General features: G+C 32.8%; 1 protein-coding gene across 2 annotated transcripts in view; it reads right to left on the reverse strand.

The window, feature by feature from the left end:
- Positions 1 to 17,686, reverse strand: part of LOC145681652 (uncharacterized) — a 152,038-nt gene that overhangs the window by 73,976 nt on the left and 60,376 nt on the right. For both annotated transcript variants that reach the window (XM_081753271.1, XM_081753272.1), the window contains exon 3: positions 219 to 306. In XM_081753271.1, the coding sequence (XP_081609397.1) occupies positions 219 to 306 (88 nt within the window). The remainder of the gene's footprint in view (positions 1 to 218; positions 307 to 17,686) is intronic.

Here is a 17,686-nt window from a genome sequence, read left to right on the forward strand (position 1 = left end):
CCTTGAGTTTAGTAAACACTCATATTAAAACGTACTCAGATGGATGATTAGTAATGAGCAAATCAATCTTAAGTTTGTACCAAACACTAGTGGTATTCACCTGATATCAAAAATGATTTTTTTTTAGAAATTCGATTTTGATTTTATGGCCAGAATCGATTGAATTAAAAACATTATGTTGATTCATAGTCTGAAGTTGTACATTAGATAATACTTACGTTGTTTTTGACTTTCATTAAACTTAGACGAAGAGTTTATTGTTTTTAGAAGGAAATCTATCATTCCCAGTAAAACAGATCCAATAATCTGAAAAAATATGAAAAATATATTAATGTGTATGTAACATAAATTCCGCACTGTAAATGTAACAAATATGTAGATTTCTTAAAGCAAGTATGTCAGATGGGAATCTATTGGACGATTTCTTGTCTATAGATTTCCAATATATTGATCGGCAACAAAATGGAACACCAAGAAGAAGAAGAGATAGCCGTCCAAAATGTGGTTCCTTAAGGGTTCAAATGCGAAGTAAGTGCTCTATCTGTATTTAGGTACAGGGGCCGCGGTGGCTCAGTGGTAGAGCATTCACCTCTGGTGCATGGGGTTCCGGGTTCAAACCCCGCTCCCGCCAAGTGAACTTTGTGGTGGACAAACACCGTGTACGTGGGTTTTCTCTTGGTTCACATGTTCCTTCCCACTTTCTTCATTCCAGAATTTCATTCATTTCTCATAATCACCGTCTCCTTTAGCCTAACCGGCATAAACGTGGGACGTAAAACTCAAAGATTTCATTTTTTTGTATTTAGGTACTTTTCGACCAAGGTCCAAGAAAAAATGCTCCCCTTTTTACTTATCAGTTTGTATTCAGTTCTGTCTAATGGAGTAATTAACACAATGTCCCCATGTTCACTCATACAAACCATCAGCAATGGATGAAGGTGTAAATAAGGAACTACTCAAATTTCGCTAGCACCAAATAAACAATAGCAACTTCTCGTTCTAGTTCCAGAAACATCGTAACGAAAAGTTGCTTCAGTGTTGTACGAAAATTGTATGCAGTTTAATGTTCATTAAGTTAATCTCTTGTACACAGCGTTCTTCTTCCGCGTAAGAGAGTTAGTTCTTGATTTATCTTTATTTCAACTTACACACACGCAATCCAGTTTATGTGTTGAAATACAATGTCAAAATTATCGTTGACAATAGATACAGTACTCAATTACAACTACACAAAATATCATTCTCAATTCTACGCATATGTGTAGGATCCTCACAAAGATAAAATCTCAGTAGTAGTATAAGTAATGCCAGTTTCAGCGCAGTTTAAAGAGCATTGTCACTTTGAAAGATTTTAAATACAAATGTACATAAAAGGTTTTACTCAAATTATTATATCTAGTTCTACGAAATGCCTTTTACTAAAAATCGGCTTCTTCTATTCTTCGCAAATTTCATTTTTAATATTTCGTTTTTCGTTTTCCGAATAAAAACATATTTTCCGTTTTTCAAAAAGTACTCCGTTCCTCGATTTTTCCTTTTTTCGATATTTTATTTTTTTGGATTTAGTTGGATGTTAATATGGGAAGAGGTGAGATTACCCCGCGAAACCTATGCACACGATGTTGTTCGCCACAAATTTACGGGGATCCCGTCCACAAGAGCTATGCGTTCTTTCACGGATCCACCGTGTATCCTTGGATTTAGATATTTTTGAACGAATATTGCATAACGCTTACTACCGCCGAAACTCATCAAATCACAATCAAAATTATTATGATAGTGGATCGCGATGTATTTAATAGGAAAGGTTAAACAATATGGTGTGTTTGAGTTCCAGAGTTATTGTCCACCAAGTTAGTTTTTCACTTACTGACATCTGAAAATTTCACTAAGATGCATTTGATTAAAGTCAAACGATCTTGACCCAAGTTGGAATAATCCTACATTTTGATGTATGCATCGAAGCTCAGTATAAAATATTATTGTGAACAAAACTTTCTGTTCCTGAGTTATTACCACCAGAGTTAGGTTTGAATTCACTGAAATCAAGATTGAGGTTAGTTATGTTTAGTTTTAACTTCATTTCGGCAATGTGGCTATGTGAGATATGCACCTACAGATTAACATGGAATTTGAACACCATAGGCTAGGGCCGGGATCGTACCCGGTCTGTCACGCCAAAGGTACGTACGCTAACCGCTTATTCATGAAGGGGCTCCAGTGTAATCAATTAATTGCATTAAAGCGTGAAATGTGAGGCTCACAAAGTTTTTTTTACCAAACTTGCCATGGTGGTTGATCTATACGACACTAGCAATCATGATATTATGGTGAGCTCACCTTTGACTCCCAGTTATTGGCTGCGAAAGTTAGGTGTGGACTTAACGACCGGACATTTTACAACGCATAGTATCGACGGAAATCATTTGGTCGAGATTAAAATTAATACAATCATAGACACTATTGTATTTATTATCCGTGGTTTTAATATTATGAAGTATGGACTTTTGGTACTCAAGATATTGTCCAAAAACGATATTGAAAAGTACTCTGACGAGCCTGGTACGCGCGAGAGCTCAGCAAGAAACATTGTGCTATACAGTTCTTTGGTTTTCTAGTTATTACTCATGAAAATTGGGTTCGAACTCAAGAGGGAAAAACTCGATGTTACTCAGAAATAACTGCACTAAATTTGGTGTAGGAGTATTTAATGGGAATAGTAAAGAAGGCATGGAAGCATTCGTTTTGCAGGTCATTGAAATCAGAAATAATGGACTCTACAGTTCAGGAGAAGTATGGCCTGTCAATCAAATATAGATGGGATTGTGCCTTTACACGCCGCTGCAACCAATGCAAAAGAAGTTAAATAAAGTAGAACAAGAACAGAGAAAAGGAGTTGAACAGAAAATGCATCAAGGTCCGTCTTTAGTCTCACCAGGCGAATGCCGGGATACTAAATCATCAACAGCCCTTGTAATTACCCACCTTATCTCTATAAAGAGGAATTGAAATGTATTTGTTAAGAAAGCAGTCTCGACTGTTTCAAACTGAACGTGTGTTGGTTTATTTTAGCATATTTATTTTTTGAATACAGTTCCTCGTACTATTTGTGTCTGTTATATTTCCTAATGCTTCTCTTAACAACTACTTCGTTATGACAAAAAAGACAACACATAACTCACTGTATTACATATTGAGGTTAATTAAGGTATTTTGTAGACTTGTTGAGACCAATTCAGAAGCTAACTATGGAATATGGCCTGTGTGTTGACAGGTAAGACCTTTTGTTTCATGTGTGCTAGGGAACAGAAGTGAAATGCTTATGTTCATTTTGTGTTCACACTATTAAACTGCAGTGTTTGTGAAACATGTATGAGTTATATTCGGAGTGTCTTGAACGCAGTTGTTACGAGGCTGTTTCTGTCCAATACATTTTGCTGCTTTGTAGTGGTGAGTAGACCAAATTCAAATAATTCTTTTATTCTTTGCGTTACATAATTGTATTAATGAACAGTCTTGTATGTATTCAAACGGTTTATTTTTGTTATGCCAGTTTACAGTCGTTCCCATTTTAAAAATTACTAATCGCGAAATATATATTTAAATTCGCCTCACCAACTCAATACTTTAATTTTAGTGGGCGCCTCGTCGTAGATGTCTGAGACCCGTATAAATGAAATCAGTTAATATTGGTGGCTTCAAACATTTAATACTTGCATACTGTCGGCATTTTATAGTATGATGAAATACATCAATTTCATTTCGACCCTTTCCCTGGCAAACTTCTAGCGACTCCCGTAATAATTTTTTGTATATATTTTCTTTATTTTTAATATAATTTCATTAAGGTAACTAGTGATGAATACCCAAATGGTAACGTGAAGGTTAGGCCAGTTGATAGATTTAGTATTTTGGTATTCACCTGATGGGACTGAGAGCGGACATCGGAGCACTTTCTGAACAGCTCATCTTTTCTGTTTTCATTCTACTATGTTCTGGTTCTTCTGTATTGGTAGCAACAGTGAGCAAAGGTCCGTCCCATCTATTTCTAATTGACAGGCCGTATTCTTCAGAACTGTAAGTCCCATTTTTCCAGAATCCGAACGCCTGCGAAATGAATCATTCGAAACGCCATTTTCAACTCTCATTACCTACTACTACACCAAATTTGGTGCAATTATCTCTGACTAACATCGCGGCCATCCCTTGTCAGCGAAAACAAGAAATTTCACTAAAACACTAAACAGAAAATTCATAGGAGTTTTATCAAACTTACCATCAAATTTAAGTTTGGACATGACGAATTAATATTGTTTAATAAATACTATTGACGAAAATCGTCTGGTTTTGATCACAATTGCTATGTTGGTAGGTCTTGTCGTACTTAGTATGCGTGTTAAATATTATTCTGTATGGGCTTTTGGTTCCAAAAGTATTGGTTATAAAATTTGGGTTTAAACTGAGCGAAATCATAACATTTCACTAAAATGAGATCAATTAAACTCAACCGATGTCGACGAGAATTAAGTTGCTGGCATACCTCATGTTGAGGATGTGTGTAAAATATTATGGTGTTGAGGCTTTTGGTCTCCAAAGTAATTCGCCATCTAAGATAGGTTTTGGCAAAAATGTGATTGAAGTACATCATCGAATCTTTCATAAACTTCGTGTAATTGGTTAACTTTTACGAGCTTAGTATAAAATATTTTGATGCATGTTCTTTGGTTCAGAAGCTTTTGGTCATCAAAATTAGGTCCAGATTCAGTGAAATCAATAAATGTCATTAAGTACGAAAAATGGAATTCTTCTAGTGTTTCCTTAGTATTCATATGATATGTTAGAGATATAAGCTGTGTTTTGTTTTCCAATTGTTTATAATCAAATTTGGAGTTTTGAATTTAGTTTCAAATGAAGAAATATAACTAAGGCACAACCGAAGAAACCGATTTTGACTAAACTAAATAGACTTGTAGATCTTTACTGTTTAGTTCAGAGTGCAGTCTTTGTTATAGACAGTCATTCAATAACGCAATTAGGAGACATATAGTACGTAATGTGTAAAGATAATTAAAGTTATTAGAACGGACATTGAACTGAATTCTGCTTCAATTTCATTCTAAAGGTGGTATACAAAAACGCGTCTTCAAATAGAAAACAGTAGAATTTCACACCCACGCGATGAGTTCCACTTACTTGATATTAACGGGAAATTCCAAATAATAATAATAATAATAATAATAATAATAATAATAATAATAATTATTATTATTATTATTATTATTATATATATATTTTATATATATATATTGTATATATTAATCTAAGGCTAACGAATACTGCGATCATGATACTAAAAATCGTGGAAAGAAGAAAGTGGCAACAAACTTGGGAAATTCGAGAAAAAACATATTAAAACATGGAATTATTAATTTGAACCACTGCTGGCTTAAATACATAGATAAGGGAGAATTTGAAATATGTTTTTAGGACGCTAAATCTATTCAAGAAAAAATCTTCTCAATATCTTTTAAGTTTTTGCTCTATGAAAATATCTTTTAAGTTTTATCTTCTCAATATCTTTTAAGTTTTAAGTATTAAAGCCGAAAGTATTAGTACATTTCAAGAATTTCCGGTTTCATGAGGTTGACGATACGTTCTCTTAAAACCCAGAATCGATTGCAGAAAATTCCTCGCCGTTATCTATTACCAATTTTGTTTTATGATAAATGGTGTTAAGACCGGAAATGGTTAGTTTTCACACTTTAGGTTCAAACATACGGTTAAAGAAGAAGGTAGAATATATTCTTGGGACAGTGAACCGATTGCACTTAACTGCATCTCAATATACAGTATGTCACTGTTTTTGTGAAAATTAATATTAACTATAAAATCAACAATAGTACAAACTTCAACCACTTTCGCCTTTGTTGAATATTCGGATTACGATTATATTTCCTTTTAAGACCTGAATCGATTGTAGGAGAAGCGCTTGTCACTATCTTTTACAAACTTAGTTCTGTGGTGATACATACGGATACAGTGTTCTTGATTGTGATTATATATATTCTCGATACGCTATATCGATTGAAAGAAAAAACTCTATTACTATTTTCATTCTGTACTGGTTAATGTTGAAACCATAAATGGTAACTTAATATTTTCGGTTTGAACAGAAGATTAGTAAAAAGGTGGATCTACTTTTTGGATGTTGAATTGATTGCAAAAATCTATACCTCGATATCTCTTATTATTTTTGCGTTTTGTAATTCAATATTAAAACCCGAAATAATAGTAAAAATAAACCAGTTTTAGTTTATTTAGATTGTTGTAGATAGTCTTGACGCGTTGCCTTTGGACGCTATTTTTTTTCAATATATAGCTTCTCGCCATCTATTCGCACTTTATAACTATAACGAGAAAAGCTGAAACCTGAGGAGTGTAATTTGAACCATTTCTGGTTTGATTACAGGGTTAATGGAAGAGAGGGATCTCATTCTTGGGCCTCTGAATAGATTTCAAAAAATCACTTATCGATATCTGTTATAATTTTTGATCTAGTATCTGTTGATAGACGGACGTACAAAGCCTTTTTTTATGATTTCCGAGATTTATGCATAACATGGACTAGCAGTGTAATAAGGAAGAAAACTGAATACATTCTTGGGACACTGAATTGACCCTGGAAAACGGCGTCTGGCTATATATTGCCGTAAGTGCTCTGTAATGATGAACAATGGAACAGCATGTGATAGATATCTTACAACTTTCGGATTAAATAAAAGGCTTAATAGATTAGATTAATCTGTTGCTAAGCTGCGTTCCGCGCTATTTCTTACCGCACTTGCTCTGACGTCTGTTAGTATACGAACGTACGGATATATAGGCAGAGGAACTATCGGTAGTATAGTGTGGAAGTGCTAAAACCTGAAACGAATTTTCTTTTAAGAAAATTAACAGTTTTCTCGTTTTTTGTTTTACGAGAAACTTCTCGTTTTTCGTTTTTCAAAAATGATTCCACCTCCATTTTTTGTTTTCCAAAAACTTCATTTTACCAAAAGGTATTTTCGAAAACATGTGGCAAGTTCTACTGTGTCAGCAAAAAAGCTTGACTTTTCAGCGAAACTATAAAATGATAACTTTTAAGTATTTATTGTTAGTTCTTCATTACAATTCGAATTTTGGCATGTCACTTTTATATTTTGTCACTATTTGCAGCCATGTCGGCAATGATTGAGCAAAATCTGGCAAAGAAATTTGAGTCTATGGTTATAAATCGTGTCTTCAACTCCTCCTTTAGATCATTGCTGTTGCTCGGGTATGTCTCTTATCATCTGTTTTTCATGATTTCCTAGTCAATTTATGTTTGGTTAAGGTCAGAAAAATTATTTGGACACTCTAAAACCCTAATGTCATGGCCACTGAGAAATTCGGTTATAGTCTTTTGAAATTTTTCACATTGATGAATGATAAATAATTAAGCTAATCTTGGTCTAAAAATGTACATAATTAATTGCTTTCCCACTCTAACTCTTTGAGCTAGTACAAACCTTCCCTCTCCTTGCTCCACTGAATGTACCCTACACCATCACACTCCCAGGGCGTTTAACAGTCTTATTTCATATGTTGGGTCAAACTGTGATGCAGTACATTGACAGTCTTTAGGCCTCTTCTTGTCAACCTGGAAGTGTTCTCGTCACTAAACATGACTTTCTTCCACTGTTTAGATGACGAATTTGTATATTCTTCACAGAAGTCAAACATTATCTTATTAATTACGATGACCACAGAGGCTGTTTTGTGGTACGGCAAGTCGACAGAATCAGGTCCTTCTATAGCGATGACGAATTGTGCAATAACGACATTATGAAGGAGATGTGGGTGTTTGTTTTTGAGTTCAACGAAGGATTTGACATCACGATTGAGAAGCTCTTTGTTCTTAATGAGTCTATTATTTGCGCCAAAACCTGATTTTCTTTGGGATAACGACCCGGAGTTAACAACGACTTTGTCGCTTCAATTAATACATTGTCTCTCTTGACACACCGGCTACAACAATCACCGGCTCCCTTATATTAAGCTGAGTCAAGGTAAGATATGTCTCTTTAATTTTAATTTTTCTGGCATATTGTGGCTCATTGTTTCAGAGGGAGTAAAGGTGTAAAAATTCAAACAATTTACAAGGGAAAAAGCACTATTTAGCTGGAGCAAAGCCCTTTCAACTTCATTGTAAAAACAAACGAGCGTTATTGAGTTTTGGCTGGGTGGATGGAAGTCGCCTGAGAGTCACTAGTGATGTATGTGATCACTACGCTCCATAGACATTATTATGGCCTTTGTGGCAAGTAAAATGATGACTTGGATATTATATGTAAGGATTTTTGCCACTGAAGTGTAGATATTTTGCCGCCACATTAGACTACAGTAGCGCAAAAATATTTAGAGGTGATTTATTTAATAAGGGCTTTATATGATTTAACTCTAAAATATTTACATCTAAACTTAAACATAATTTCATATATTTAATTTATCTATTCTGTTCTATTTGATGTTTCTTATCTTGTTTCTTATTCTCACTTTCTAATTCTTTAATTTTGTTACTAACTATTCTTTCTTAAATCTATTTTAATATGTCCCCAAGCTAGAGTATGTGTTCTAACTTCTGATATATATACCTTTCATCACCGTATGAGCTTAATGCTAATTTGTTTCACCTACTGTGTATACGTTATCCTTTTTAATTCGAATTATATTCTATATATTGTATAATTCCTTCAAGACCAGAACCCTTATAATTGTTGAAAGATATTTCTGATTTTATAACATTTGATTTTATCCCTTTTGCTTCTATTATTTGATCTCCCATTTTATTTGTAACTCCTTTTATCTATATCTAAATTTCTCCTAATATCATACGATTTTATTTAACACCTATAACCTTTTCAATTACAACAAATTTAAACTCATTTTTAAATTTTCTTAATACTTTATTGTTATCCACTTTTAGCCCAAGTTTATTATTTTCCTATTAATTAGATGCACCTAAAGGCTCACACGCTTTTCGTTTCTTCATATATACTAGTATTATGTTTTGATATGCGCTACAACAGAATCAGTATCACTTATCTATAGTTTCACTTTATCTAAATATTTTTCCTTAATACATTGTAGTAGAAATAATAAAGCAGATTATAGATATATTCAGAAGTGTCATTACAACATAGATAGGCTTACTGAAATTAATTTCAATTTTCTACATATGGATAGAAGTTAGATTTTCAGGAAGTATTGTTCTATTGTACATGTAGGTTTTGCAATTAATTTTTCCACTAAATGTTTATTATGTGCAAGTTTTGTTTACACACTCTTTCTTACATCCTCCGTTCTCTTGCGAGAATAGCTTTATTCCTTCTTTTTGTAAAAATCTTTCTCAGCATCATTCTTAACTTTTGATGGAAATTTTAAATTTTAATCTATATATTCTATAACCACGCTGAGTGTTTAGATACTATCTTTTGTATCTTTTTTAGTTTACAACCTGTGATAGGGAATTTCCATTTTTTATAATTTAATACAAAATTTTTATTGTAAAATTTGGTAAGCAAATTTGGAAGTTTATTATTATTTATGCAATTTTCTGTATCAAGTTTCAAGTGTGAATATATATTATGAAGTTCTTTTGGATATTCTAAATCAAGTTCCATTATATATCCAATATCAGAATCATCAGCTGTTTGCAGTAACTTTTTCATCCAACATGGTTCATTTACTCCGTTAATACATTTCTTCCATCGGAATTCCCATAAGTCATATGATGCATAGCCCATCCATATTCTTTCTTTGCGTACAAATACATTATATAATAACTTTTCTTTTCAGGATCAGAATTTTCTAAATAAGTATTACTTACTACTACATAGTTATTTGAACATGAAAATTGTATTCTCTTATTTCATTTTCTTTTGAAGGTATCTGATAATAAATGATAATAATTCCAATTTCTGTCATCTTTAAAATCAAATCCATCAAAAATCCTGGACTAGTGACATAGCCTGCTGGAACCAATTTATATGATTTCAGTGCTATATTTCTGAAATGTTCATTAACGTTTGTTAATTAGAGAACATCTTTTTTATTATGAAATTGTGTAAATTCTGCATGTTTTCAAATTGAATAATTTAAAGATTAATCTACGTTGGTTGTACTCCTTATTACTTTTCTCTTCTACTCTTAATTTATTTTTAAACTTACCTCTTGATAATGCAAAAGGTTCTTCTAATTTTTCAGATGACTCAGATAAGTGAAATAGATACAGGTAGATACCTTTTCTTTTAACTAGATCAAGCATAATGTTAGGAAAGAAATTCGATGTCTCTCAACAGTTTTCTCGCTTTAATTTCATTGATACTACTGCTACACATTTCAGTAAGAATCTAAGTGGGCCAATAACTCTTTATTAAATCGTCTTTTGTTTCTCTTATTAATATATGTTACTCTCTTTGTGAATGTAATGTATTTTTATTCTGTGTTAAGAATTATATATATATTTCCCCATCTTATCTCTCCTTCATCAACTCTTAAAGAATAGATGTGTGTGGTACCCAGATAAAATATGAAGAAATATAGAAACAAATCTTGGATTTGTGTATTTTAAATTACAATAAGAATGCGCAGCACTTCTGAACTGACCACAGAATCAGCAAACTTTTATAGATAATTGAATATTACTCAAAGAATTTTCTAAATATTTGTTATATTATAATAATAAATCTCTGATCATTTTTATTTCTCTTCTTGTTTTTAAAATAATTGATTTTCTTCGTCGTCTATATCATCATTTTCCTGTATAGAGTTAGTCTTCTATGTGTTCTAATCCTTCCTTAATATTTTCTTTTAAATAGATTACTGACCATTTAAACTTTATATTTTCTAATAAGCAAAGAATTCTTTTAAATGTTCGGTCACGAATTTGACAATTTTCAGCTGATCCATATACACAGTTTTCCTCTTCTGTCAGAAGGTTCATACGCTTATAGGCGTCATAATTTTCTGCAATTTCAAACGTTTCTACTTTTCATTTCTCTACAAATTCATTTGCAACATATTCACCTATACATTCAAAAAGTTTGCTTCTATAAAACTTCTTTACGTAATAAGTAAACCAATTACAAATATGCATTTCATACATAAAAGAATAAGATCTTTCTGGATCAGGTTAATATGTAGTTATTTGTTTTCTTAATGATTCAAGATCTACAATTATTTTGAAATGAGTTCTTAATAGTGTATGTAATTAATAAATTCAAGTATTTTTCCACTTTTTTTGCAGTGTTGCTGTAGTAGCAGGGTGCAAGCGGCAATACTTCTCTTATTCTTTTAGTAATGATTGTGAATCAAAATGCTTAGCAAAACATTGTTCACATATGGATCTTCAATGCTCCTTTTTAGTTATTTGGGTCCCAACAAGTTTCCGTAATTCTTTAATCCAACAATAATTGTTGCTCTTTTTAACAAACAAAAATATCATTCTTTCTATTCTTTTGGAATTCTTGGAGGAAAACGTGCATAATTCTTATCAAACTTAAACTAACTAATGAAACTATTAGCTATTTCATAGCATAGCTCTTAGCGATTATGCTATTTCAAACTTTTCTATTTCATTAATTTGTAAAGGAAAAGAAATACTTTCAAGACGACATTAAAAATATCTTCATGTCTTTTATATTTAGTAATATTTTGTGCATCATTATTAACAGGATATAATGCGGACATGATTGAATATAGAATGACTTTTGATCATTAGCTTTACGCTAACGCATGCTCTTCTTTTTTAATTGTTTAAAATTTCAATATAAGGAGAACAATTTATTAAAACATACTTATTAATTCTTAATTTCGAAAAATATAGCATGTATCATTCATTCAGATCCTTATCTTTGAATTTATTCCATTTCTGTTTTCACTATTTTTAGCTCTTAAGTAAAATTCATTAGATTTGTAAATCCAGGTATTATTTCCTCATTTGTTTTAAAATTATGGTCATGTATTTTATTTTATTATTCTTAAATTTACACATAAATGACATATTTACTTTAAGTGCAAAAAAAGTTCGAAACAATTTTAATTACTTCATCCTCAATATCTACATTATCAATATTCTCTCTATTTGCTTAATCTTTTAAAATATTTCTACAAATATAACAAGAAATTATTTTGTCTTTACCATTAGGCAACAAATTCGATAGAAAATATATGATTACACATAGTTTTATATATTTGAGATTTTATTGCGTTACATGTTTGCCATTCATTTCTACTCCTTACTGATTCTTAACCGTTTTCTAGTAATATTAATTCATTTTATTATGTAATATTAAATTTAGCAATATTAAGTCTCTTTTCTACCAAGTAATTAAATATATCTATTTCGCCTTTAATTTTTAATACAAAGATTTTAGGAAACTTGCTTTCATAAGAATGCATTACTTAATTTAAGTCTTTAACTTTACGTAGTTTTTAAAAAAACAAATTCTTCACTTTTATCAAGCCAATTCAGATTTTGTCAAATAACATTATACTAGTGATTCTCAAGCAGATGTTCATCAAACTAACGTGTAATAGACTCTCATTCTACTAAATCAGCAGACTCAATTAAAAAGTCTGCTGTTTCACATCCTGTAAATCTGTAACATTGCAATCAGACCCCGATTTAATTTAAGTTTAAATGTTCTTAAGTGTTCGTAATGATATATGAAGCATTATATTTCCTAGCATTAATACTACGTAAGATGAACATATTTATCAAAAAAATAGTTATTTAACAGCTAGAAGTAAAGTTATACGACCTCCGCTAAAATCAGATAAACCATGATTCTTACATCGAATTTAAATTTTGATAGTGTTAAACTGATGGTAATATATTGTATTGTAATGTATTTGATACTTCCATTGGATCCATAAAGTTGGTTGTATAAATTCTACTTATTTTCAATATGCTGCAATTAAATCTGTTTTGTAATGTGTTTCACCGATATGTTTTAAATCATACCTTTTTATATATCACAGTGTATATTTCTAGCCTGAAATTGATGAGAATTCGGTGACTTAACTCCAACATATAGCTTGTTGGCAATTAATTCTTCTCACTCAATACAAATAGAGTATTAATAGTGTCCAAGGTTATGTCAAAACATTCACTTAATATTGTAATTCTATTTTTCTTTCAGTCTTCGATTAAAGTAACAGTATTTTCTAAATTATTTTCTGTAGTTGAATTTGTGATGTAATATATTTTTCGAAATTGTTTCAAATTTTATTTACCAGCTGGAGCTACGATTTGTACTGAAACAATATTAGGTTTATTAATATTCTTATCGAGCGGAAAATCTATATGAATTGTTAAGTTATTATCATCGTCTGTAATTTTTTTAGTTAAGACTGTTGTGTAAAATACTATAAGATCTGCTTTTAAAATGTTTATTGATTTCAAATTACAATGCAGATTCATGTCTAATATAGATGTATAAAAATTGAAATTAGATATTCTCTTATGTAATAAATAAAATGAATATTTGTGATATTAAGGTAAGAACAAGTTACCAAAACGAATGGACAGTCATTACCTGATTATACAAGATGCTTATTAGTAGGACCAGGTGCTTATTAGTAGGAAAAACTACATAATCCATGATAATATTTTATAACCAGCAAATTGGTTAAAATACGCAAATATACATATGTATCTATCCAAAAATCTAAATTAACCTAAATATCAAAAACTAATAAAAATTTCCAGACATAGAAGGAGACATTAATAATGCAGTAGCAATAGTAAAAACAAAGAATGAGAAAAATATTCCGATAAATGAATGTCAGAATGATTCTGTCGTAGTGTATGATTTCACCGTAGATTCAAAACAATGTGATTGAATACTTTACTTCTGGTCGTCATAAAAGACAAAACTATTTCTATCTCTGAAAAATATATTCTAATATAGCAAAATATTAAAAAAACAGACAACTTGCATTTTCTCTGTATCTTTATGCAGAATAATACAAATTTAGAACACACACACATACATACATACATACATAATACACACGAAATTCTTATATATAATGAATTTCTTGGATTCGATATGTCATTTGAAAATTTACAATTATTATGCACCACATGGAGTGAAGAGCATGTTTTCCTGAACATTAACGACTAGAAAACCGAACAATTATAAGTACAGAAATAACATTAAAGAATTTTTAAAAGTGAAATGTCAACGTATATAAACGTACAATTTGTCAGGAAAGTAAATATACACCTGTTTTTTTGTTTTTTTTGTCTCGCCTTCCTGCGCTCCATCTATGGTGAGTATGTGAATTAAATCAATTGAATGTTTAATGAGGGGCAAGAAGAAAAATCTAATCTGAATAAGACATTGCAGAGGATCACAAGCTGTGAATACGAATAGTGTATAGTGTAAATAAAGAATGACACCGAAAGAGAGAGCTAGAAACAGCTGCTAAACGGAGAACAAAGAGTAAAATTTGCCGAGTTGGGAACATAAAATACACATATAAGCAAATACGCCGACAATAAAACATTTAGCAAGAAATGCTCTTGGTGTAGTGGTTAAGGTGCTGGCTTAAAAAGGGCGTGAGTTCGAATCCACTAGAATGAGATCTTTTTTAATTTTTGTTAATAATGCATACAGCTCATGAGAGATGATAAAAGATGTCTATTTAGTCTTTCGTAGCTATTATTAATGGTATTATTTAGTATTGATAATACTTTTCGTCTTTGCGTACTGATTTTATTCTTGTCTACAGATTGAAAGAGAAGAATATCCGAACAAATGCCACGACAATTGCTCTTACTATGAATGTAAACGCAATTTTCAACTAGCAAAGAATAAAAATTGAAGGTTCCAACGTAGCTGCAAAAAGTAAAAAAATGGAAGTGGAGGGGTTCGAACCCATACTCATGGTGATTGAAAATGCAATCACTATATGTCTTAAGACTCTAGACCGCGATTTCAACATTGAGTACTGGGAAGATTGTGTTTATGTTAGGCTGGTCAATACAGGGTTCATTATGAAAGTAATGAGCATGATGCTACCCTCAATCAACAATGCAGCGCAGCGCGCGCTGCCGGCGCGGAAAAAGTAGTGGTTCGTCTGTCCTTCCAAACGGGGACGGAGTGAGTCTGCTGCAAGCAGTGACAGTGTGTAGATGTCGATTCGCGTGAAGCACGTCTTTACAAGTTGTAACACGGCGCGATAGAGGGTTCCCTCGAACAACGCTACGCCATAACATTTCTGGGGCGGGGGAAGGATAGGTTTGCCACTCCGCACTCTGCCTTTCGAATTCTGGATCGTATTCGAACATCCAGGATTTGTCTTCAATTACGACCGAGTCTTAAAACTCCTGATCACTTTCACACAATGCCAACAACTCCTTGCGGCGCAAAACTCGAAGTTCTTTTTTTCGTTCGTCAACACCTTCGGCAGACCTTTCGCATTTGCAGGTCCTCGGTCACTATTCCATGTACCGAAAATGTTCACATGTTTAGGGTGTCCGCGATTTGTTGAATGCTCCCACGCCGGCCTCAGTGCAACACTTCACGCACATTGTTAACGTTGTCATAGGTTCTGGACGTTGTTGGGCGTCCAGAACGGGGCTCATTGGCGACCTCCTCCCGCCCCTCCTTGAACGACTTGTGCAATTTTCCGACCTGGGATCTTGACAAACACTCCTGCTTGTAGGCCTCTTTTATCATCTCTAAGTTTTCGTTGCATTCTTACCCAACTTGACGCAAAATTTAATGGCGTAGCGTTGTTCGAGCAAAGCCTCCATCGCGCCTTGTTACTACTTGTAAAAACGTGCCTCACGCGGATCGACATCCACATGCTCTCACTGCTTGCAGCAGACTGATTCCGAGCGTGTTTGGAAGGACAGCGCCGGCAGCGCGCGCTGCAGTGGATTGATGAGTGAGGTTAGCATCATGCTCATTACGAAAATATATAAATATATAATCTTGTAACCAAAGGATGGGACTGGAATTGAGTTCTTCCCAGCAAATATGTATCTTACAAGACTGAGATTTCTCCTACAAGCTCTTCGTTTTGATAACAAAGTTGACAGATAGGAGGGAAGAAAGTTTAACAAGTTTGCGCCTCTTCGAGATATTTTTCAAGAATTCAACACGCACTGCAAAAATCACTATTCTGTTCGGGAATATCTCACAATTGACGAAATGCTTGAGCCTTTTCGAGGATGATGCAATTTCCGTGTTTAATGGAGTCAAAAGCAGCTAAATATGGAATCAAAATATTTGATTGTGCGATGCAAGAGTATTTTATGCTCTCAACATGGAGGTATATGTTGGTCAGCAACCCGATGGACCATTTCAGACGGACAATAAACCCCATCAGATAGTACTTAGGCTAGTAGACCCTATAACCGGAACAGGAAGAAATGTCACTACTGAAAACTATTTTAGTTCCATACCACTGGCTGAAGAACTACAAAATGGTGGACTATCTCTTGTTGCCACCCTGCGGAAGAATAAACGAGAAACCTCGGCAATATTTACTAAAGGCAAGCGACGTGAGGAATGCAGTAGTTTGGTTACGGCGAAAATATGACTCTCCTTTCGCATGCACCGAAGAAAAATCGAGTGGTTACTCTTATCTCTTCCACGCACTTTTCTGATGATATTGATGAATCTTCCGGTGAAGCCAAGAAGCCAGAAATGTTAACTTTTTACAATGTAACAAAAGGAGGTGTATACTCTAGACCAAATGAAATCTACATATTCTGTATCTTGAAGAATTCATAGATGACCACTAGCTGTCTGCTATGCTTTGATGAATGTCGCCGGTATAAACAGCTTCATAATTTTTCAGTCCAACACAGAGTAACATGAACAGGAAACATTTTCTGAAAGTCCTAGATAAAGATCTATGCTTGGACAACATGAAGCCAAGAGTAAGTCTGCAATATCTCCCCATATAATTAGAATCAAATATCCGAAAATATTCAGGAATACCGGAAGATCCATTTACTGTGTCTGAGCCAATTCCAATTTCAGGGCGTTGTGCTTTCTGCACGAGGAAAGAAAACAGGAAGACCAAATATTGTTGTATTAAGTGTCAAAAATTTGTGTGCGGTGTGCATAAAGAAACTGCCACATATTGCAAAGAATGTGTTCATCAAGATAGAGTGAAGGAACTTGAAGACGAGGATATGTAAGTAGTATGGATATGTAAACCGAGAGGCTAAAGCATAATTTATAATAACGTTTCAAAATACATAAAAACTATATTTCTTATCAGGCCTAACTATACATGTTATTATTCTTGATATTTGAGAAAAAGCAAAATAGCTTCTTCATTGTTTAGGTATTTATGTCTAAATTATTTTTATATTGGTTTAGGTCTTCAAAAGGATAAAATAAATTAAGACGCCTATTAAAGCGAATATAGAATAAAATAAAAGTTAAAAAAAAACAAATATTACACGAGTTTTACTATGTAGTTATTATGCGGAACAAAATTCCACACGCGACTAATTAAGTAACTTTTTTACACGTTAAAAGGAAATTTTCTTAGGGCTCTAGTGAGTTTAGTATCCCTCCTTTCTACATGAAATTCGCCTGAAAACATCCCGTTTAACATTTAGCTGGTTGTAGCT

Source organism: Thermobia domestica, chromosome 3, assembly GCF_964235325.1.
Source record: "Thermobia domestica chromosome 3, izTheDome1.hap1.1, whole genome shotgun sequence".
In the NCBI taxonomy this organism is placed as follows: Eukaryota; Metazoa; Arthropoda; class Insecta; order Zygentoma; family Lepismatidae; genus Thermobia; species Thermobia domestica.